This window comes from Echeneis naucrates, chromosome 21, assembly GCF_900963305.1.
Source record: "Echeneis naucrates chromosome 21, fEcheNa1.1, whole genome shotgun sequence".
Classification (NCBI taxonomy): domain Eukaryota; kingdom Metazoa; phylum Chordata; class Actinopteri; order Carangiformes; family Echeneidae; genus Echeneis; species Echeneis naucrates.
The window spans coordinates 22,934,322-22,958,391 of record NC_042531.1 but is presented as its reverse complement, the minus strand read 5'-3'; the positions used below and the strand labels follow the sequence as shown (position 1 = coordinate 22,958,391).

The 24,070-nt window shown below is 42.1% G+C and overlaps 2 protein-coding genes across 4 annotated transcripts; one reads left to right on the top strand and one right to left on the bottom strand.

The window, feature by feature from the left end:
• Positions 1 to 10,557: 10,557 nt before the first annotated feature.
• On the top strand, positions 10,558 to 15,803 carry LOC115061471 (transmembrane protein 50B). 2 transcript variants are annotated; one of them, XR_003842335.1, is made up of 7 exons: positions 10,558 to 10,991; positions 11,266 to 11,371; positions 11,496 to 11,605; positions 13,771 to 13,838; positions 14,133 to 14,225; positions 14,359 to 14,581; positions 15,113 to 15,803. XR_003842335.1 is itself a non-coding variant. In XM_029529808.1 (7 exons), exons 2-7 carry the CDS (start codon positions 11,273 to 11,275, stop codon positions 15,156 to 15,158), a joined length of 474 nt encoding a protein of 157 aa, XP_029385668.1. In that variant the 5' UTR covers positions 10,560 to 10,991; positions 11,266 to 11,272; the 3' UTR covers positions 15,159 to 15,795. The 2 variants fall into 2 exon arrangements, 1 of the variants encoding a protein (XP_029385668.1); XM_029529808.1 differs by having other exon boundaries at positions 10,560 to 10,991; positions 14,359 to 14,416; positions 15,113 to 15,795.
• A 916-nt stretch (positions 15,804 to 16,719) lies between these two features.
• ifngr2 (interferon gamma receptor 2) lies at positions 16,720 to 23,264 on the bottom strand. 2 transcript variants are annotated; one of them, XM_029529806.1, is made up of 7 exons: positions 23,110 to 23,264; positions 22,451 to 22,571; positions 21,580 to 21,749; positions 21,144 to 21,289; positions 19,292 to 19,433; positions 17,777 to 17,919; positions 16,720 to 17,323 (listed from the first exon to the last, which is right to left on the bottom strand). In XM_029529806.1, the coding sequence occupies exons 1-7, from the start codon at positions 23,147 to 23,149 to the stop codon at positions 17,093 to 17,095; spliced, it is 993 nt and encodes a 330-aa protein (XP_029385666.1). In that variant the 5' UTR covers positions 23,150 to 23,264; the 3' UTR covers positions 16,720 to 17,092. The 2 variants fall into 2 exon arrangements, with proteins under 2 accessions (XP_029385666.1, XP_029385667.1); XM_029529807.1 differs by lacking the exon at positions 16,720 to 17,323 and having other exon boundaries at positions 17,783 to 17,919; positions 19,378 to 19,433.
• Between the last annotated feature and the right edge of the window lie 806 nt (positions 23,265 to 24,070).

The window sequence follows — 24,070 nt, the reverse complement described above, 5'->3', positions numbered from 1 at the left end:
CACTGGTGTGGGACATTAATCAATGGCGCACTAGCACAAGACAAGGGGAAGTCTGACTATTTAAGATTTGGGGGAAATGGGGAACAGGTGGAAACAATGGTAATCAGTGAGACGCACAGGATACATGAGGAAGGGCAAGTGTTCTGAAACAAGAAGAGAGTTAGGAATTTCAAAATAAAACCAAGACGAGACAACCTCACCACTGTGTGACAACATGATGATAAATTTCTTTCACTCTTGACCAAAGCGCAAAATCATAACAAAGGCACTTATAGGTGTAAATACATATTGGTCTAGACCAAGCTCTTTATAAAATAATTTAAAGAGACCCAACAGATCCCCTGATGAGCAAGCACTGGATGACAGTGGCAAAGAAATACTTCCTTTAAGAGGCAGAAACCTCAGGCAGAACCAGGCTCAGGGGGCGCGGCCATCTGCCTCTACCGATTGGGTTGAGAGTGGTAGAGAGGGAGAGAGAGAGGCATGGGGGGTTGTAGTGCAGGGTGAGAATGAGAGCAGGAGAGGGGGATATTCAAAACAGATGTAGGCAGGAACATGATGCTGCATGAAGTTCATGGAGATGATGCTGTACTACAGAATTCATGAAGATATGGCAGCAGGCGCTGCAGGAACATGGGATGGCGATGATTCACCACCTGCAGGCTGAGGACAGATAGACAGAGGAGAGGAGCTGGGAGAAACAGAGACTTCAGGAAAACATGGTTGGTAAATGCAGTACACATGCTTAGAACTGGGAGAAACAGTGATTTTTAAGAAGCGTGGTTATCGTCATCGCATGCAAGGGGCAGGGGAGGGAGAGAGACAGAAAGAATAATGCCCAGCATTTCCCACAGTAGCCTAGGCCTACAGCAGCATAGCTAAAGAGTAGATGGACTTTAACTTTTTAACTATAAGCTCTGTCATACAAAAGTGTTTTAAGCCTGGTCTTGAAAATTACTAAAGAGTCCGCCCCCCGGACCGATACTGGAAGTTGGTTCCATAGAAGAGGAGCCTGATAACTGAACGATCTGCCTCCAGATTTACTCTTGGAGACTCTAGGAACCACAAGTAAACCTCCATCTAGAGAGCAGAGTGGCCTACTAGGAGAGTAAGGGACTATGAGCTCTCTGAGATATGATGGAGCTTGGACATTAAGAGCTTTATATGTTAACAGAAGGATTTTAAATTCTACTCTGTATTTTAATGGCAGCCAATGAAGAGCAGCTAACACAGGAGAGATGTGATCTCTTTTCCTAGTTCCTGTTAATATTTGTGCAGCAACATTCTGAATTAACTACCTTCTGTGGCTGAAAAGGCTGTATTCTCACCCTATCACCTGTTTTCATAGTGTCCAAGTCCTTGGCTGTGCTGTTGTAATATTTTTCCTGTCGTTGTGTGTTGTGCATCAGTTCTTGTATGTTACTTGTTATCTCTGGCTCCAACAGAGCGTCCTTAATGGGAAGAAGGGTCCTCATCCTTATTTAGAAGTCTTTGTGCTGAGCTAGTGTTGAGACCTTGGCTTGGTGTGTTGCAATGATCCAATATAGCTAGATATGGATCCTGTCTAGCAGCCGCAGCTTTCTGCATGACACATTTTGCTGTTTTCACTGCACATTCAACTTTCCCATAACTTAGTGCATATCAGGATGTACTGTGTTTGAATTCCCATACATGACTGAAGCATTGAAATTCTTGTGAGGTATACTGTGGGCCATTATCAGAAATGACCACATCTAGTATCCCTTGTCGCACAAAATGGGCTTTGAGGTTTCTGATGACTGTGCTGCTCTTGGTGTCAGTAGATAATCTATCTGTCAGGCCGGGACTCAAACAGGACTCAGGAGCAGAGGTTTAGTCAGTCACAGACTTTATTCTTGGTAGCAATGACCTCAGAACCGAGTGAATAAAGGAAACCAGGCTATGAAACCTTAACTGTAGCGGGGAGTCACGAGGAAAAAAGGGGAACAACACAAAACTCTCCATAGGGAGGAAAACCTGACTAAACAAAAGAAAACTCACTCGCGCTATTAAGCGGAGGATCAAGGTAACTCTATAAAAATGTATAAAAACTCAAAATCACTCTCGAGGAGGAAAAACACAAAAGCTATAAACATTAATCTAAATAACAGATTGTACAAACAAAAAATCACTCATAAAGAGGAAAAAACAAAAGGCTATAGTTGAAAACGAGCTAACTCAGATATATAAATTTACAAACAAAAATTCACTCCGTAGAGGATCAAAGGTATATGCAAGGAGACAAGGACTGTGGCTAGGACGTACGCTGGTGTGAGACATGAAATGACGACACACTGGCGCAAGACAAGGGAAAGACAGGCTATTTGAACTGTGGGGGAAAATGGGGAACAGGTGGAGACAATCGGTAATCAGAAGGACACACCGGAGACATGAGGAAGGGCAAGTGTTCTGAAACGAGAGGAGAGTTAGGCATTTCAAAATAAAACAGGAAATGACGAGACAGTGAGCCCAGACAAGACAACCTCACCACGGTGTGACACTATCTCCCAAAAGTTGGAGTAGTAGTGTACAGTTATTTAGTAGTTTTTTTCATGAAAGGAAAACCGATCAGTCCCCACTTTTTCCCAGGGCCTAAAGGTTATGTCATAAGGGTGTAGTGTCTCTTTTTGTTGCCTGGGGTCCACTGACCTGCATATATCACATTTCATTATAAAAGTCTTTGTTCATTTATCCCTTGCCAGTAGACACAGTCCCTTGCTCGTCACAGACATCCTTCTATTTCTACTCAGATGAGAGGAGCAGATACAATGATATCTGCTATGAGCACATCAGGAATCACTGCTCTCTCCCCTCTGAAGACTGCCATCCTGATAACTCAATTCATCCTGGAATGAGTAATAGTGTTGAATGTCTGTTGGGATATCTCTTTTGTTCTTTGGCCACCTAGTCAGGATCACATTGATCAGTTTTTGTAACTTTATGTCCTCTTTTGTAGCCGATCTTATTGAATTTAGTCTCTCAGCAGAGATGGGTAGGTGGTTGATCATATTTACAGTTTCCACCTCTGTCTCAATGTCCTCTTTATTGCTCTCTGGTAAGTATGCTCTACTCAGTGTATCTGCTAACAACATATCTCTGCCTGGTACATAAATCACAGATATCATACTTGTGTAACCTGAGTATCATTCTTTGCAGTCTCTTTGGTGCACTGAGCAGTGGTTTTCTGTGAATGTTTTCTAAAGGTTTGTGGTCAGGTGTAAAGTCACCTGCCTGCCATACGTATACTGGTGAAATTTCTCCACAAACACAATTGCCAGGCATTCTTTCTCTATTTGTGCATAGCCCCTCTCTCTAGGTGTAAGGGCTCTGCTTCCGAATGCTACTGGTTTACCTCTTCGTGTAAGGGCAGCTCCTAGACCTTTTACTGATGCATCACAATGCAGCATCAGCTCCTCTGGCTGGCTGTAGTATTTCAGGACTGACGTGTTGGCTAAATTGTCCTTCAACCTCTGAAATGCCTCTTCTTTTACATCAGTTTATTCCCACGTGCTCTTTGTGTGTGAGTTGTCTCAAAACCTCACACTCATCTGACAAGTGTTCATAAAATTTAGACAGGAAATTGACCATACCCATCAGTCCCCAGTGTTTTCCCTACTATTATATTGGGGGGGGCGCCCCACCAAAAGGTCAAGTTAATTTAATATAATTGAATTTTTTATATAGCGCCAGATCACAACAGACGTCATTTAAGGTACATTTTCCTATAGAACATGTCTATATCTACCTTGTGCTTTTATTAAACAACGTAGTAATATGTTATGTATTTTATTTCGGTGACAGGATGTCATTTCTGTCTCTCCATGTTCGCACAGTTCTCCGCTGTGCTCTGTATCACAAACGACAGGATGTCATCGATATCATTGATAGGGAGGGGGAAATGGCTCCTTTTGAGTTCCCTATTCATTGCTTTAGGATCAATGCAGATCTTCAGCTTTCCAAAAGGTTTACTCACTGAGACCATGCTACTTATACAGCCAGTGCCTTGTTTCATTGGTGCAATGATCTCTCTTATCTCTTATCTCCATATCCTGGAGTTGCGCCATCATAGCAACTGGCACTCTGCATTTTGGAAGTTTCACTTCTATTCGTCTATTTCGATTCTATATTCTCCTTCCATGCAGCAATCACCAGTAAAAACATACTCATATTCTTTTTCCAAGCATCTCCATTGTCATGCATTTGTCACTGTTTTCCTCTTTTACAGGGCCCAGTTCTTTAGTCATGATGCTGTCCAAAGCCATGATGTTTTTATACTGTATCTTGATCAGCTTCATGTCTTCTCTGGCCTTTCTGCCCAGGATTGGAATTCTACTGACCAGGTCCACAACTTGAAACAACACTCTATACAATTTATTGTTTCTGGGGTTCCTGATCTTGACTTTGCATAAGCCAAGTGGACTCAGCTTGGTCTTATTATACATTATAAGCACTTTATCTGAGTGCTCCAGCTTTGTGTCTGGGTTCAGGAGATGTACAGGAATGACATTGCAGCTTGCTCCACAGTCTATCTGAAACTTGACTGGTGTTTGGTCAATGAGCAGCTTCTCTTGTCTACAGCTGTCTGCCATTTGGTTCACTGTGTCTTTTTTTTCCTCTGTTATGGTCATAATGTCCTCATATTCATCAGTGTCTTGCTCTGCAACAGCATGCACTGACTTATATTTCTTGCGACTCTCTATTTTTGTTTTACATTTTTCAGCAAAATGATTCTCTTTCCCACACCTTTTACCACAAGCTGGGCATTTACTTTTGTTTGTCTCATGCATTCATGTCCATGTTTTTCCTTGCTGTATGTTTTAGTGCATGTACCTCCTCCACAATCTGTCCTTGTAGGGTTTTGCAGTTCTCCTTTGACAGCTCCAAGGCTCTACATATTTTCATGCATTTGTACAATGTCAGGTTCTCCTCCCTGAGCAGTCTCTCCCTCAACGTAGAGTTGTTTGTGCCACACCCGAACTGATCTGTTATCAGTGAGTCTTTGAGCTGACCAAAATTGCAGCTTCTGGCCAGCACTCTCAAGTCCATCACATACTTGTCAACAGTTTCCTGGCTGGAGTGATCATACATATTAACCGGTTTAATCCCACTGGCAACAATAGTTGCCGCAGTTTTCTTTTTATTTATGGAATCTCTTGAAGTGTTGGTTTGACTCAGAGTAGCTAATGTAAGTTTTAAAATGGAAGAATAGGTTGCCTCCTATAAATTATTTCAATATCATGTAACTAGTGTGAATGGTCACATGACCAGGCCTCTTTTCTTCCTGCCTCCACCTCCTGAAGGAGATGTCTACCTCAAACCTTTACAAGAGGAAGTAAGTAAAATACCTTAATGTACAGATATAACAAAAATATTTTCAACATGCATCTTTTAAAGGGTGTACTACTGATATGCATATTTCGATCATAAGAAGACAAAATATTAGCATGGCAACATTTGTTGCTGCTAACATAAAACATAGTCACAGGCTAGGTATTAGGTGTTTATTCTTACTTTTTTTTTTCCTACACATCTTAAAAAAATCAGAGATTTTGGATCTCCTAGACCTTAAGGAACCCCAAAGTGATGTACGCTACATCACAGTCATTCCTGCAATTGAAAAAGATGCAATTGACTGTGATAGCGACTGCTCAGATAGAGAGTACCAAGGCGAAACGGGCCAATTGCCTGTCAGATTGCTGAATGGTGAATGTTAGAATAAATGTACATAAAATTTTTCACATAAAATTATCACAGTATTGCTCTACTTTTACTAACCCTGCAGGAATGCAGAAACTTGTGTTTTTCTTACAGGAACTGAGATCATACCTGACGGGAGATAAGCAACGACCTTCAAAGGGGAACATGAAGACAGGGAGGAGGCTGAAACCAGATTACTTTGATTATGAACTAGCTCCTCAATGTATTCGTGTGTCATGTTTCAGAGGTGTAACTTCAAATCAAATCAAATCAAATCAGATTTATTTGTATAGCGCCAAATCATAACAAAGTTACATCAAGGCACTTTACATATAGAGCAGGTCTAGACCAAACTCTTTATAAATTTATTTAAAGAGACCCAACAGATCCCCCGATGAGCAAGCACTTGGCAACAGTGGCAAGGAAAAACTTCCTTTAAGAGGCAGAAACCTCGAGCAGAACCAGGCTTAAGGGGGGCGGCCATCTGCCTCGACCGGTTGGGTTGAGAGTGGGAGAGAGAGAGAGAGAGAGAGAGAGAGACAGGCATTGGAGGGGGGGGGTGTAGGCAGGAACAGGTTGTTGCATGAAGTTCATGGAGTTGAGCTGTAATACAGAATTCATGCTATATGGGACCAGCAGGTGTTGCAGGAACATGGGATGGAGATGAGTCACCACCTGCAGGATGATGGCAGGGAGAGAGAGGAGAGGAACTGGGAGAGACAGAGGCTTTGGCAGAACATGGTTAGTAAATGCAGTATAAATGCTTAGAACTGGGTCACACTGTTTTTTTTTTTTTTTAAGAAGGATGGTTTTTATCAGCGCATGCAAGGAGGGAGTTAGAGAGAAAGAGGGAGAGGGGGAGAGAGGGTGACAGGGAGAGACAGAGAGAGAGAGAGACAGAGAGAGAGAGAGAAACTCAGTCCTTCCCCCAGCAGCCTAGGCCTATAGCAGCATACCTAATGAGTAGAGGACTTTTTAACTGTACGCTTTGTCATACAGGAAAGTTTTAAGCCTGGTCTTGAAAGCTACTAAAGAGTCCGCCCCTCGGACCGATGCTGGGAGTTGGTTCCATAGAAGAGGAGCCTGATAACTGAACGATCTGCCTCCAGATTTACTCTTGGAGACTCTAGGAACCACAAGTAAACCTCCATCAAGAGAGCGGAGTGGCCTGCTAGGACAGTAAGGAACTATGAGCTCTCTGAGATACGATGGAGCTTGGCCATTAAGAGCTTTATACGTTAAAAGAAGGATTTTGAATTCTACTCTATATTTTACTGGCAGCCAATGAAGCTTAGCTAACACGGGAGAGATATGATCTCTTTTCCTAGTTCCTGTTAATATTCGTGCAGCAGCGTTCTGAATTAACTGAAGGCCTTTTAGAGATTTGTTTGGACATCCAGATAGTAATGAGTTACAGTAGTCCAGCCTAGAAGTTACAAATGCATGGACTAGTTTTTCTGCATCATCCTGAGAAAGGATGTTTCTGATTTTCCTAATGTTTCTCAGGTGGAAGAAAGCTGCCCGACTAACTTGTTTTATGTGAGGGACAAAGGACATGTCCTGGTCAAAAATTACTCCAAGGTTTCTTACAGTGGAGCTGGAGGCCAACTTGAATATGATTATACAACAAGCATCTACTACGTTGCAGCTGTGTGTTCCCCGCCCTTTAGAGCTGCAACGTCTTGTAACTAGGGACAACCCTTAGGAAATAAAGGGGGAGAATGGAAGAGATACGTCAGAGCAGTTGGAGAGTGTAACTGAACATATCTCTGTCTGTTCTCCTTGCAAGTAAAAATGAGCGCTGTTGTCCTTTGTCTTTCTTCCCTGTGTGTTTAATAATGTTCTAGGTGGCTTAAACCTGACAGTGAAGCAGAAGTGAGCTGTCGGGTGGATGAGGAAAATTTTATCTTTCAGACCTACTCCCAGACCCTCTGTGTCCCTTCAATGGCCCCACCCTCTCACCTCTAATTCCTGCAGCATTTGGTGATGAAGAAAGCTCATTGCCACTATTTGGTGAGTCTCCCACAGCGTGTAGCCAAAAAAGGGACTCCCTGAGGAAAATGAAACCCCACAGTGGAGTAAAAGGGGATGCGCATATGAAAATGAACCTGACACGCAATAAGAAACAGAAAAAGGCCCTTCAAAATAAGCAAAACAGGGACAGGATTTTTAAAAGATCTTGACGACCAGCAACATCCAATCTACCGGATTTTGTGGCCTATGGCATAAAACAAACCAAACCTGCTGATGTATCCTCCTACCCTGAGGGAGCTCACTGTTGAGATGTCAAATGCATATTCAATGCAAACCAAAGTGAAAGCGCTTGATCTTCACATGAATGCCCCCTACATTCACTTTTGGGGGTACCCCTCCTATAAAGGGGGTCTCCCGCCTTAACTCTCAAGAGCAATTAGGTAAGCGTCATTGGTCTTGTAGAAATTTTGGTGTTTTAGTGCTGTTACATCAAGGCACTTTACATATAGAGCAGGTCGAGACCAAACTCTTTATTTACATTTCCTGTTACTGGTGGTTGTGCTCTGTTACCTCGTGTGCTGTCTCTGCTATTCTTTTGCTATTCACCTGATTAATCATTCTATTGCTATTCTTCTGCCTCCTTTTATGATAGCACCTCTTGTCATAGATGCAGGAAGATGGTAGAAATGGAGGCGAAAATTAGTGAGTTAGAGTCGCGGCTTCACACCTTAGCTAGCCACCCTGTAGCCAGTGCAGGCCAACTTAGACCAGCTCCTACAGCAGCCGAGAGAGTTTCCTCCCCCTGAGCCGTTCCCGAGTAGCCGGGATCTAGTCAGGGCAGCTGGGTAACTGTCTGAGACAAGAGGCATAGTCGTAGAGAGCAGCCCCCAGCTCACCACCAACCAGTTCACATTTCCAACAGGTTCTCCCCACTCAGCGACACACCTGCTGAAAAGCCTACACTAGTGAATGGCGATTCTATTCTGAGGAACATGAAGTTAGCGACACCAGTGGCCATAGTATCCCGGAGGCTAGAGCAGGCAACATCCAGTCTTATCTGAAACTGCTGGCTAAGGATAAATGTAAATATGGTAAAATTGTTATTCACATCGGCAGTAATGACACCCGACTTGGCCAGTTGGAAGTCACAAAAATTAATGTGGAATCGGTGTGCAAGTTTGCCAAAACAATGTCGGGCACTGTAGTTTTCTCCAGCTCCCTCCCCAATTGGACCAGTGATGACATGTACAGCCACGTCATCACTAGCTGTCGAGGTGGTGTCCTGAAAACAATGTGAGCTACATACATAACTGGAAGACTTTCTGGGGGCGACCTGGTCTGATTAGGAGAGCTGGTGTCCATCCCACTAGGGACAGGGCCATATAGGATATCCCATATCTAGGAATATGGCCGAGTTTATTAGAAAGTGTTGAAGTCACCAGACTTCGCCGAGTTGGTTGATGTAAGAAGATCAGTCAGAGCCGTTGAAGTACTGTCATCTAGATTTATTTAAAAGCAATGATCTTTGGAGATCACACAATGCAGAGTCAATTCTGCATCAATACCAGTGAGATCTGATTCACCCTTTTCAAACACAGCTTTATAATTGTTTTTTCAGTCCCCCCCAATATCTACGACATTCCAAAGGCTATGCATTTGTCTCATCTCAGTGCTTCTATTCTCAAAGACAAGGCCATAGCATGCGTTTTTATCAGTAAGAGTTTGATACTTTTCCTACAGCTCTGCACCTGCGTGGATGTTTCCCTTCAAAGTGGTCTCCCTTCTCTTGTTATGCTGACTCATCTCCTCCTCTGTGTGAGTGTAGCCTAGAGATTAACAGTTTACTCCTCTGGTTGTTGGTCCTATGGTTCACACAGTCTAAACTTGTAATATTAAGCATTGCAGGATCATAGTGCACTGGTATTAAGCATATCACAATTATAGTGTATTCGTATTAAACATATCACAAACATAGTATATTGGTATTAAACATATTACCATTATAATGTTGTTGTCCACTGCACAACATTTCAGCGTTTCAAAATGTCTATTTTTTCCAAAAGCAAGCAGGCAAGCAGACAAAGAACAAAGAAATTCTAACATGCCTCTCTCGCTCTGGTAAAAAAAAAAAACATGTGCATGCTGGTCACATATCTGCTTTCCCACATATATAATCTTTGGAGTCCACAGTATGCGCCCCCCCCCCCCCCCCCCCCCCCCAAACAAAAAAAAAAAAAAAAATTAAACAAAACAAATAATTAGCAAACCAAATACCAAAAAAATCTTTTAACAAACTGAAAGCTCCTACAGCCCCATTTACAGGTACACGATTATTTTTTTAAACGGAGAAATTTCCGGCTAGAGTGAAAATTTTGGAGAACTTCGGTTGCATGTTTGACATCCGACTTAACATGCGCCAGAACTTGCACCTGCGCCAAAATTGCGACCTCTGTTTACATTTTCATTTGGTATGGCGATCATGGATGTATTCAGAGTAGCAGTCGCATTTATGTTGGTGCAGACCTTTTTCATATGTTTGCATTTACAAGTACAGGTTTTATGTGTTTATTTTTAAAGATCTTCTATATTGTTGCTGTTGTTGCTATTTTTGGGATTCTGGCTGGCTAACGTGGACTTGAGCTTCTCGTTACGCTGCAATCTGCAGTTTAGGAATGTCCTGACGGCGTACATACACAGGTTAGTGTAAACGAAAGGTTTTATGAATACGAGCGCGTGTGCACTGTTTATGAAAATAGACGGCCATGCGTAAACTTAGCCTAAAACCGCCAAAAACTTTCGTTGCTGCCAAAATGGCTGCGCGCTGAATTGCATTCTGGAACAGTATGACGTCAACTCCCGGAGCTAGTGCTTATGGGAAATGTAGGCATGGTGGGTCTACTGCCTGGAGCCTTGGAGACAGCCGGTTTTCAGCGACTCAACCCAAAATGGTTGTTTCATTCATTTATTATCACATGCCAAAGTGAATTTTAACCCGCATTTGACGGGTTGGCGGGTGTTAATTTACAGCCCTGGCCCCAATGGAGCAATAGGAGAGGATAAGAGAGTGGAAGAACATGTGCAGATACAGCTGGTGGCGGCAAGTTTACTTGTAAACTCAAACATCAAGGAAAAGAAGACGAGGAAGAAGAAGGGCATCCGGGGGAACTGAAAGCAGTCACGATTTGGAGTGACAGTGGGCCAGTGAACCTTAGTCGCGTAATACTTACTTAATCCACTTGATATCGGTTGACATCTGCTAGCCGTTAGCCGCCATTATCTTCCGTTCGCTGAGCTTCAGTCAGGTAAGCGGCAGTTATCTTTCTAACATCATAGCTTCGATTTAGCCCGGGAACAGCCAAGAGTTATGACTGAGCTGTAATGTTCGGACCGAGCGCTCATCATGTAATGGCACTTTCCTTATGTTAGTATACCCGCCAAGTGGCTCATTTAGTGTTTTATTTCTTACATTATACATCTATATATAGAACCTGTAGAACCTTTAATTTTCATTCAAAATCATCGGTACAGCAGCATACGTGTTCCTCAATGTTCTTCCTGTATGCCTGCCTTCAAAAGACTGCAAATGGCTGGCTTCCTGGACAACTTCCGATGGCCAGAGTGTGAATGCTTCGACTTGGGGGAGAGGAGGAACACCTTGGCTTCTGTTGTGGCTGGAGTTCTGGTCAGTCATCTTACAAAAACAGTGACTGAATCACATCACCATCATCCAGTGCAGTAGCCCAATGTGTGTTCATATACTTGTCCTGTTTTTTTTTTTTGTTTGTTTGTTTGTTTTGTCTCCCCAGTTTTTCACAGGATGGTGGATCATGATTGATGCAGCAGTGGCATATACATCCACAGAGATGCACCATGCGTTTCACACATGTGGCGTCTTCTCCACCATCGCCTTTTTTATGTAGGTTTGTGGCTGTTTTCTATCTGTATAGACAATCAGGTGCACAGCAGAGAATGTGGTGTCTCATGGAGTGTAAGGTACAAGGCAGGTGGTATGACAAAATGCCAAGTGTCTGTCATCTGACTGCACTAATGTTTAGAGATCAAATGAGCTGTCTCACAGGGCCCCTGGGTGAAGTGCTGCAGTGCAAAGTCAGTATCATGTGCCCATGAAACTAGAAGAGAGAAGCTCTGGACTCATCATCTTCCAAGCCCAGTCACAAACAATCCCATTCACCCATGACTGATCACACTTGGACTTGGAGGAGGAGGTTCAAATCAAAGAAAGTATCATGCACATTGGATCAGGATCCAAGAATAGGAAAAGCTGACATGTTTATATAATTTAAATGTGTGTAATTACAAGGATAGAAAAATCTGCATGGACTGCTGAATCTGAAATTAGACCATTAAAAATCAATAGAAAATAAACTATCAGCCTATAATAAGGAGCATGAAGCATAAGGATAAATAAAGTTTAACCTTATCCAGGACTAACATGATAATAATATACAAACAAAGGTAATTAAGATCTTAGCTGAACAGCAGCTGCTTGCAATGGTGAAACAAACATTGAATGTTAAGGAGGGAGCTTAGTTGAACTAATTTAAGTAAATTCGCAGGGGTCAGGGTGAATACAAGAGCCAATCAGGGATGAAGTGACAAAAGGAAAAAATGAAACTGTTGCATGGAGTTTTTTATCAGACCTAGTTTCAGTGAAACCAGACAGGAGGTTTTTATCAGATCTGGAATCAGCAAAATCAGACAAGAGGTTTAGAGTATGAGTCAATTTGACAGTTTATATGAACCTCACAACAAAGACGTTGGAGAGCACAGTTGAAGAGTCTAGACCTTTATCAGTCTGCAGCTAGACTGTCAATAAATGGACATGGTTCAGTTCTGAGGTTGATCTCCTTAGAGCCTGGACTGAGTCCAGTTAAGATGACTCCCAATGACTTCTCAAATGATCAGCCACAGGCTTGAAGAACTTACAGAAGATGGTTCATGTTTTTGTTCATGAGCCCAACACACAAATCCTGGAGCATTGGTTTGTGCTGCCATGGAGATCAGAGGAAGCTACTGCAGCAATGACTGTAACATGGTGGACTGAAACAGGCTCTGCCGGCCACTGTGACTTACTGGCACAGGCAACGCCAGGTGGAGGGACCATGAGGTTTTGGACCTGAAAAGCTCTGCGTTGTTTATGGAAAACATTCCAGGTTAATCATGGTCTCCTCTAGGACAATGTTGAGTTGGCTTTGCTATCTTAAGCTGCTAATTCAACAAGACAAATCCACCTCAGTGGACCAAGTTGAAGATGGACACACTTCACCTGATTACGGGTATGGCTGTGTTGCTGTTTTTTTTTTTTTTCATTTGCCGGAGCTACCTTCATTCTGTGAACAGCAACATGGTGATGGGAGCTGGCCATCTGACAAATGTGCTGCTCTTAAACTATCAGCTCACATTGCATTTCCTGTAATGATATTCAGTATAAAAGCCATGATCCTTTAGTTAATTGTTTTCATTGTAAAGTTGCAGCAGTAGGAATTGTTTGGTTTGCAGTAGTAGAGTCAAGAGATTGAAGCAGAGATGTTGGAGGTCAAGACATGCTATGTAAATGGAAAGAAGGTCAATTAAGCAATAGCTTATGAAAGGCCGTGAGTGAAGTGAGCCATTGCTTTTATGAAATGGTTACGAAACATGGCAAGTTTATTTTTTATTTTTTTTGGTGACTTGTCAGTTGTGGAGTGATGGGTCTGTGGAAAGTAATTTGATGTCTTAGCAGTAGATTGCGCTCATTTTACCACACCTATGAACTAATCAGATTGTTTGATTTGAGCTACTCATTATATATTTCGTGGTGGATGTTAACTGTGCTGAAATTATTAATCTAATTAATATTACACATTGTTTTGTAACAATGTAACAAAAAAATTATAATACAGAAGCAACGTAGGATAAGACAAGGCTGGTGAAGCCCAAATCAGAGCTAGTAGATGGAGCAGAATCAACTCTGTCTGCTGACTCACCACAAGAAGTTCTCAGCTAATGATGTGAGTTTGCCACTGCAGGTCGCAGCTGATCATCCTCTTCTTAGTTACAGCTTTCTGTGTCTGTTTTCAGGATTAATGCAGTTTCTAATGGCCAGGTAAGAGGAGATGCATATGGAGAAGGCTGCCTCGGCAGGACAGGTATGTCTTTGACATTATGGGATTATAATACATTATCATAATTTAAGGAAGTTGTCTTATTACTCTGCTGTCTGTTTCTGGGTTGATTTCACCACATATGACATCATATATTAGTGCGATGGTTAACCACCAAATCGGGTTTTTGTTGGTTAGGGTTAGGGTTAGGGGGTTCAGTCAGTTAATTCATATCATCGACCTACAGACTGGCTCAAACCTGCTGACAGGTCTGTTTCGGGTTCAGTGTTCAGCTGTCAGTGATTATGTATTGGTCTATCTACTGGTCTGTTGTGGCAGGAGCCCGTATCTGGCTCTTCATTGGCTTCATGATGATGTTTGGCTCGCTCATTGCTTCCATCTGGATCCTCTTTGGAGCCTATGTGGTGCCTGGTGAGTGTCTGAATGGTTGTCCTATTGTTGTGTCTTTGTACTTATACTGAATAAACCTTTAATGTAACCAATCAATGCAGCCCCTTTGGATGATTAAGTCCCTATCCCTCTTACTGTTGTATTTCCTCCTCAGAAGTGGGAGTGGCTCCAGGGCTGGCTGTGTTCTTTCAGAATGCCCTGATCTTTTTTGGGTGAGAACATGAAGCTTTTCTTTAAAGAACAAACAAAAAAACCCTTCTCAACTTAAAGAGCAACATGCAGGAGGACTACTCCACTGATTCAGTGATGGATCATGTAGAAATGTATCCATGATGAGACCAGGAACACTGACTGAGACAGATTTGGATTTGTAATTGGTAGGTGACCATTTAACTCATGAACACATCATTGTGCAGTGTACTCAGCTGGGATTCTCATAATATTGGGGGAGAGTTTAAAATCGGCAGTCTCAGCTGCAAACCTAACCTGAGGAATTGAAAGGCTTATCTCTTTTATCTTTAATCTTGACAAAGACCCTTAAAATAATCTTACCTTTCTCTCATTGAACTACATCTCTCTTGGATTTTAGCCAGGTAAACTCATATACATACTCACACAGGCAGCTCAAGGTGCCAAACCTTGACTCACTGCAAAACTTCATGTCTCAAGAAGCTGAGAGCCCGTCACTTGTTCATTACCTGGAGCCAGAGGAGTCAGAGTTGGCCATGGAGCCATCAGTCAGTCAATCAGTCAGTATCACAGTCTGTCTGTCAGTCTGTCAGTCTGTCAGGAGTCTATTATGTTACCGATCACCCTGGTGCCTCTCTAGGTGTTATAGGTTGTGCAATCCAAGCTTCTCAGTGAAGCTTACTCTAGTGATGCAATTTCTCTTTTCTTTCTCTCTGTAGAACTCTGATCTACAAATTTGGTCGGACCGAAGACCTATGGGCCTAGCAATATATGTTCACTCTCCCCAGTGTTTGGATACATATTGTGCATGTCATGCTGAATCTGTTTCATTGAGGACTAATGTAATGTCAGTACACTGGGCTCATGTCTGCCCAGGGTCAGTTTTTTACTCAAACATGTGACAGTTATGTCAGTAGTCACATGCTTTTAGCCAATATTCAAATACAGAGCAAAGCAGTGAAGCTGTAATAACTGTTTAAGACATTGTTCTGGCCCTTTGGTACCACATAGACTGCACTCAGGAAGTATCCAGACCCCTTCAATCGTTCTGCTATTGGGAGTATATTTTCAGATGATGATCAAAACTCAGTCTGGTCCAGTTCTGGAAGAATCCCATTGTTCAAGACTTCTAAATGTCAGAATGATTTGATGAACTCTCCCTGAGCCTTGACAAAATTCAGTCTCTGAGCCCAGCTGGACTCCAATCAGCTGAGTTTTCCCACAGCTGAACTCCATTCCAGGTGTAGAAACATCTCAGAGATGAACTTCAGAATCACAGTAAAGTGTCTGAATACTTTTTACAATGTGATATTTCATTTTTGACAATGTAAGATTTTAGTAAAATGTTTAAAATTTTCTGAGTATTTCTGAGTCATTTAATGCCAATAATAGAACCAAAAGGATCATTAACAAACACTGATCTATTGATTGAGGTTTTATCCTATTAAATTTAACTCTTGACCCAAAAGAAAAGCAGTGTTCAAATAAATGGTGACAAATCATCACTGACCATGATGTAAATCGTTATCCATGGTCTAATCATTGAGACTGAGCAGTTGTGACACATTTGATTCCTTGTGCAAAGTAACTACCACAGAATGGCCAATATTCAGTATGTAGTATTAGGTTAAGTGTTAGAAGTGCTAGAAATTGGTTTACCGGCAGTAACTCTGGCCACAAGTAACACACTGGAAACAGTGTTTCAACGCTGAACAGCAAAACACAGAATATTCCCCCACCACATCTGCCCATTCAAAACATTGCAGGTGCAGCATTATAATACAGCATCATACAGTAGTTTCACTTTGGAAACTACTCCAGAGAGCTGTTGGATAGTGACCCAAATAAAAATTCTTCAGCCATCTGCTGAATTAAATCACAGCTGGCCCAAAACAAGTCCTAGTCCTGGGGTCCATTTCACAAAGCAGGTTCAAAAAACTGAGTCTAACCCTGAACTCTTTGAGTTGATCTACTCTGAGATAGGAAATGGAGTCTTCTGTTCCAGAACAGCAGATTTGAGTTAGTTTGATCAACGGAGTAGTTTCTCCCAGAATTAAGCGTGTGCATCACAACTAGAAAAAGACAGCATCAATGGAGCCCCAATTTGAGGAGTCACCATGGCAACTGGGGAAGAGAAGGGCTGCATTTTTTACCCCAATAGAAATGGACATTTTATTGTGCTCATACGGTGAGTTTGATCGTGAGAAGTGACACTTTTGCAGCTGCAAAAGAGAGGGAGATGGTGTTGGATAACATTGCGGCTCGGGTTAATGTGCAAGTTTAAATGTAGTCCTTTGCAACAAATATTATTACAGGAGAAAACTGCTTGAATGGAAGCCTATTAATTTATTTCATTTAGGTGGAATCCCGCAGCAGCAGCTTAAGATGACCAGGTTAGGTTCAGAGTCTGTTACTACGGTAACTGACCGAGAGGTTAAGTTTCCTCTCTTTGTGAAACAGGCTAGAGTTACCCCCTGCTTTCGCCTGTTTGAGTTGCCTCCCTTTGTGAAACAGACCCCAGGTCTGAGATGTAACAAATTCCATTTCAGTTCTTAATCCTCCCTCCCAAATGGAGCATCTTTAGAGATTTTGGGGTCAAACCAAACAAACCAGCACCCGTTAATACGGTGTTGGTGCTCTGAGTGGCCACATAGAAATATGAAATAGCCTTGTCATTTCAGGCACATCAAGAAATGTTCTCACATTGTCTTTGCTGAGGTCACATTATCCTCTGAGTGGCTTGAGACATGACATTGGGGGGCAATGAAGGGTGAGCCAAATCTTAGGTCTGGGTGGTTGGAAGTAGGTGGTGCAGAAGTAGAGGAAGATGTCTGCTGAAATTCCAGCCCGACCTCTCGGGAGAGGATATCGCAGCGCTCCTCAGTGGGGGAGCTGAGGTTTTGAGAGTCAGGGTGACACTCCATGAGAAACTGGAGGAATAAAGAAAAGTCGTCAAACAGCTGATTGTTCCAAACAATGTGAGATTTTGTTTAATTAAGCAGTTTGAGTATGAAGTTGGAAATGCTTACAGTATTTTCTACCTGCCGCACTTTAATTGATATTACTTATTTTCCTACCTAGACCCACTTATGTTTTTATTTAGAAATATCCTTTGTTTTGTGTTTTTTTTACAGTTATGTGTTTTCAGTTTGACGATGAAAAATGTGTTAGGTTTTTTTTTTTGGTTTTTTTTTTGTTTTTTTAAAGCATACTACCAAAAATATCAAACCATGATCTCCAAACCACAGTATATACCGAACTGTTACTTTTACGTACCGTTACACCCCACCTGGTTGTTCTTCTACAAACTACTCTGGAATATATACTTAACTTTCTGTCTGTCAAAAGTGCGTGTGTGTGTGTGGTGAACAGCGCTTGCTCACATGTGGCATCTGACACACAGGTTGCAGACAGTCCTTGATTTTCCCCCGATGGCAGATGAGGGCATATGCCATTACAATAAACAAAACCAGGAAGATTGCAAATACGACTGTTCCTATTACCACAGGCTGCACCGGTTCAGGCTCTAACAGACACAGACACACACACGAAATATAACAAATGAACAGGGCATGATAATGATTTCAATGGAAATTATTGTGTTCAAACCTAAAATAAAAAACACCTTTTACCACAATTACAGCCTGATAGACCTTAGGCATTCTGTCAATTTTAAAAGGTAATCTGAAGAGATCGTCACCTCATTACTCCTGGAGCAACGCCCACAAGATGGATTGGCAGGTGCAGCATTATAATACAATTTTTTTTTTTTTAACATTAACCTGTTGTGTGATAACAATGAGTCCAATCAATTGCTGTCCACAGGCTAGGGCATGGCCTTGCACAATCTTGCGACAGCTGTCCTACCATACAAATCTCAGATTTTACCACCTCAAAAGGCACCCCAGACCATCATGTTGCCTTCACAATTCTTGATTCTTGGTATTAAGCACTGCGCTTGCATCTTTCCATTTGTTCTACATCTCACAAATGTTCTTCTGTCCAATTTTCCACTGACTTTAAACTACACTCATATGTCTTCTTGCATAGTTTTTCATGACAGCCTCTTATTCCTTTATAGAGCTACTTTGTGCTGCTCATTGAAGGGAATAGTTAACAGCGTGGTAAAGAAAATTCCTTGCATTCCTTTCTAAGAACAACAACAGACTGATGGGTCTCAGTCTGTCTTTCTGTCTATTTAGAGCCTGTAAAAAAAACAACAGCTGAGGCTTCAGATGATAAACTAATCTAAACAATGACAATACTTTTGTGCTCCCCCACTAGTACAACTGTTTTCAACTGTGCTACACAATTGCAAAAGGGTTTTATAATAATTGATTAACCTTATAAAATTATGAACTTGTATTAGCAGGCATGCCAGGAGAGGACTGCCAGTTGCTGATAATAGGCCTCTATATAGTTTGTGAATTGCATGAAAATGTTTTCTTTGGAAAACCAAGATGTTTGCAAGTGATCTCAAAACTTTAGAGTTTAGGTTTGTGGTTCTGATGTCATCCTGACTTCTATGGTTCGTTATTGGTCCAAATTTAACACAGAAAATTACGTAAGTGTCAAAGTCAGCAGGGTGTAGCAGAAGAAAGCACATTAAGGACATCATTTAATTAATGAGTTGTTCAAACTGGTTCTGTTTTGGAACATCTCTACCAAGGTGTTTTAAGCTGACCCAAAAGGAATACCATTGACACCACAACTTGACTATGTGAGGAATTGAAACCAGTCCCCACTGCCTTCATCATTACATTGTTACTGTGCACTTTATCTATCTGTCAGACTCGGACTAGTTAAGGGACTAGTGTTTTTTCTTTGACTGTATACTTGTGCTGTTTGTGTTTGGTTGTTGTGTTCCTGTGATTTAATAATCAGAATCATGGTCTTACTTGACCCAGGGATGACCTCACATTGAGTACAGCTCTCCAGCCCAAAAGGTTTATTGTGGTAAAGGAACTGGACCTTGGCACAGTACCTCTGTCCCTCCTCCAGCTTCGGGATGGACACAGAGGAGGCAGCATCCAAAGACTTCTGCTGAGGCAACATGGGACATCAGTTTTCATAAATTGGAAATGACAAGCTTCTCAAAAACGCTGAGGCAATGTATAAAAGGCATTTTGTCTGAAATTCTCAACATTTACATTTGAACAAAAAGTGGCATTTCCAAATTATTTATACCATCCTCAATAATCAATAGAAAAAATGCTTCCCATAATTGCTGAACAGCTTTCAAATCAAATCAGATTTATTTGTATAGCGCCAAATCATAACAAAGTTACATCAAGGCACTTTACATATAGAGCAGGTCTAGACCAAACTCTTTATAAATTTATTTAAAGAGACCCAACAGATCCCCCGATGAGCAAGCACTTGGCAACAGTGGCAAGGAAAAACTTCCTTTAAGAGGCAGAAACCTCGAGCAGAACCAGGCTCAGGGGGGGGCGGCCATCTACCTCGACCGGTTGGGTTGAGAGAGAGAGAGAGAGAGAGAGAGAGAGAGAGAGAGAGAGAGAGAGAGAGAGAGAGAGAGAGAGACAGGCAGGCAGGCATTGGAGGGGGGGGGGGGGTGGAGGCAGGAACATGTTGTTGCATGAAGTTCATGGAGTTGAGCTGTAATACAGAATTCATGCTATATGGGACCAGCAGGTGTTGCAGGAACATGGGCTTTTTGCCCATTGATCTTTTGCAATGAGCTCCAACTCTTTCAGGTCGGAGGGTCTCCTTCCAATTACCTTGAATTTCAGCTCCCTCCAGATTCTCAATTGGATTCAAGTCAGGACTTTGGCTAGTCCACTCCAAAACATTTCTTCACCACTTTTGCTGTGTATTTTGTGTCGGCATGCTGAAATGTCCAGTTGTGCCCAAGTTTCTCTGCAGACTGGCTGATGTTTTGTTTTCCTCTTTTTTCATCGTGCCATTTACTTTGATTAGGTTCCCTGAACCACTGGCTGAAAAACACTCCCAATGAATTAGGTCCCCACCATTATGTTTGACAGTGGGAATAGTATTCATGGGGTTGAAGGATTCTCCTTTTCTATGACAAATGAAGGGTACATCATTGTGGCCAAACAATTACATTTTTGTTTAATCTGACCATAAAACAGAGGCAGAGAGAACTTTTCTGTGCCTGAAGTGGTATCCTCCTTGGTCTGCATTTGTGGAACCCTAGTCTTTTGCACTGGTCATTGGATCCACTGTAGCCACTGGAACTTAAAAACATTTTGATATGGCCTTATAGCCCTTTCCTGTCTTGTGAACAGGGACAACATGCAGCCTCAGTTTTCACCCGTTTAGTTGATTAAAACAGCTTTCCCCAATGATTCAGGCTGATTAGGATGCTTTAGAATAGCTTGAACTATTTGGAATGGTGTAGAACCTTGGATTTTTCCATGGACTGTGACAATCTGCAATGGGTATGAATATTTTGGGCATTCGTCTTTTTGTTCAAATGTAAATAAAGGCTGAGAAAGATTTTTTTTTTTTTTTTTGCACAATGATGCCTCTTGTACAGTGTTATCTTTGGGAGAAGCTTTGTTGATTGAATAAAAGTAACTAAGTCAAAATTTTCCAGGGATGTGATTAATTTCAGGCTTAATTGTATGTGTGTGTATAAAATTTGACATAATTTTAATCGGACAGAGACTCCAAACCAGACAAAACCAAATGGACTTTCTTTTCCTATTAACTACTTGTGGGTGCACGCACTCACTTATGCGTCCAGACCCTTGTGAGGATTCTCACCGTTAGTAACTCCCCTGCCTTGCCGTAGTAGACCCTGTATTTCACCTGGCTTGCATGTTCTTGAACCAGACTGTGGTTTCGGCTCAGATATACGGTCATGGATTGTGGGCGTACGGTCAGACTGACTTCAGGGCTGCAGGAGTGACCTGGATACACAAAAGAGGACGCTGAGGTTGTGTACCTGAAAAGGTAAACTGGTCACAATTGTGACAATTGTTTTGGGGCATGGGGCTAGTCAATACACAGTTGCTGATGCTAATGTTGTTTATGTGGCTGTAAACAAACTTTCAGTTAATTTCCTCTGTTATGAAAAGTCACAACAGCCAATAAGAAGAGAAGTCTCTTTGTGAAGCTCAGAGACAGACAGTTTTCTCAATACCTGAGAAAAACAAAACCAGCTGCATGCTGCAGTCACACTGTTAGTCCTTTCTCTTACCATGTCTGCTGCAGGCTTGGACTGGTATGGAACTCAGCCCATCTCTCTCCGCTCGCACACGCAGCATAACACAGCCATTAACACTCTCAGCTTTGCTGACCGCCACATTACAGGAAGTGATAGCTTCGCGGATGCAGGTAGGAACACCTTTCCATTTTCCGGGGTCAAAGCTGAAGACGTAAACAAACACCAGTCTGACTCATCTTCAGGTCTGTTCTGCATGGTTGCACTGAAACAAACCAGACTTTGTGGGGGGTTTAGTCCTAGACCAGGTTACTACCCACTATCTTCAGCTGGCTTTGATTAGTGTGTCGGTATGTTGGCACTGTAATCAATAAGCAGTTGAAGATAAAGATATTATAGTAATGCCATAGTTTAATATTTCTTTTAGCTACTTTTAATTTTCAGTGATACAATTCATGACTTTAAGAAATATACAATATTATTAATGTGCTGCAAAGTACCTTCCACATTAGGTCACCATTAATTAACTTACATAAAAGAAGTGTGTTGAGCAGCATGACCTGATGTGATCACCTAGTGTTTGTCTTTTCCTGCACTCACTGTGCTCTTTAATCAGGAGATTGCTCCTTCTCACAGGAGTGTCCATAGCTGGGCCTCCGGGGGGATAGAATGCTGACCATTATTTCTGAAGTGTCTGACACTGACATGTTGTAGATCACATTGATTTGCTTCGTGTGTGAATAAAAGGAGTAAATCCCCAAATGTGAATATAAAAAGCAGACATGAATTTCTGTTGAGTCATATTTCATTCATCAAGTAGAGGCACTATGTGTTCACCCTGCCACAACAGAGGTAGTGAGATGAATCGGTAAAATGCACAAATACTGAAAGTGAGACTGAGCTTCACCTCTGATACTCGACGGTGTAGGTGATGTTGCTCTCCTGTGAGGCCGGGGCCCACATCAACAGCCACTTATCAACGTGGATGTTCTGTGGTGGTGGTGGCGGCGCCTGGGACAGAGCTGGAACTGATGAAAGTGGACAAAGAGGTGAATTTTCTCCGCAACAAGTCCTGTCAGAGTGAGGGAACCATGAGCTCTGCTGTATCAGGAAGTAGAAGTGAGACGCATGCGGCCCCCCCTTCTGCGTCCCCAACCTTAATTTACCAGTTTACTACAGAACTACTACAAAGTACAACCAGTGAGGTACACCACTGAACAACACAACCTGAGTCTCTCACCAGTCCCATCTGGTCCCATCCAGCTGCCCCGCTCAGTGTAATGTTCAGGAAACAGTCCACACTCCTAATAAACACTGCTTGCCAAGGGGCCCACTGTCAAGGCCACTCATTGGCATAGTGATGAGACACACACTTCACGGAGACATTACAGAGCACTACGTCGGCATGTAGTGGTGGGAACAGACGCGCTGAGCTCGTGTTAGAAAACGTATAGCCCGAAATTTACGTTGGTACTTCATAACAGTGTATTGGTGGGTATGGACCCAATTTACGTCGAACAGCAAGAGACTGGTTCGTCAAAACGGAAGTGCCTGTTAACTAGTTACCTGAGACAAAGGCAGGAATCCACAACAGAATGAGAAACATCGCGATGATGTCATTCCACGGAGCGACGAGTGTTGTTTAACGACGGGCTAATGGAAAGCTTTTTCTGAGCCTACCTAAGCGTTCGGCCTGAACGTACACGCTTCCTCCTCTTTCTTCTTCCTTTGTACCAGTTGTACAGAGCACAAGCCGCCTCCTACTGTTCGGAGTACGTTGTCATTGATCAACGGAGGACGGTGACCGAGAAATTATAAGGAAGTCCACACGTTCACCTGGCAGTAAAATCGGTTTTATTCACTTAATGGGAAAAGGAAAACCTCACGTGAACTTAAAAGATTGAGACACATCTTATTGTTGATTTGCTTTTGAGACACGTCTCATTTCATTCAGTAGACAGCGTTCAACCGGTCATGCAGACCTGGGGCCTGTATCACGAAAATGGAGTAATGTGACTGCATTTACCTAGCTATCCACAATCTGGATAATTGGTGTCACGAAGTCAGTTATTAGATTACTAATAGAACCCACCTTGTTCAAATCTAGTTCAGCGCGGGTTCACAGAAAAGGGGGCGGGGTCTTCTGTAAACAACCAATCGGACCCCGGTGAGGACGCAAAGAGCAGTGTATTTCAAGATGGAGGAGCAAAGAGTGATATACAGAAAATATCAGGACTACAAATCCGTCATTCAAGACAAGAGTAACACAGTTGCTGCAGCGAGAAGCAATAAAGAATGCTGGGAAACACTTCAAATCTGTCAATGTGTTAATTCCCGGGATTATAATATACATTTTTTGCGTTTGTTTGACAATTTGAACGTTATTTCAGTTGCTACCCCGGTGAAGCAAAAATGAATTGGGAGCAATAAAAAAAAATTGTATGTGTGTGTGTATATATATATATATATATATGTATATATATATATATATACACATACATATATGTATATATACATATATATATAT

Bases quoted from the DNA above. Each gene is read 5' to 3' on its own strand.
- LOC115061471 (XM_029529808.1), top strand. From the start codon at position 11,273: ATGGCTGGCTTCCTGGACAACTTCCGATGGCCAGAGTGTGAATGCTTC. The intron at 11,372-11,495 runs GTCAGTCATCTT...TTGTCTCCCCAG, and splicing joins CTGTTGTGGCTGGAGTTCTG to TTTTTCACAGGATGGTGGAT. The intron at 14,417-15,112 runs GTGAGAACATGA...TTCTCTCTGTAG, and splicing joins AATGCCCTGATCTTTTTTGG to AACTCTGATCTACAAATTTG.
- ifngr2 (XM_029529806.1), bottom strand. From the start codon at position 23,149: ATGTTTCTCATTCTGTTGTGGATTCCTGCCTTTGTCTCAG. The intron at 22,572-23,109 runs GTAACTAGTTAA...CACTTTCATCAG, and splicing joins GATTCCTGCCTTTGTCTCAG to TTCCAGCTCTGTCCCAGGCG. The intron at 17,324-17,776 runs GTGAGCAAGCGC...TTATTCCTCCAG, and splicing joins CTGTGTGTCAGATGCCACAT to TTTCTCATGGAGTGTCACCC.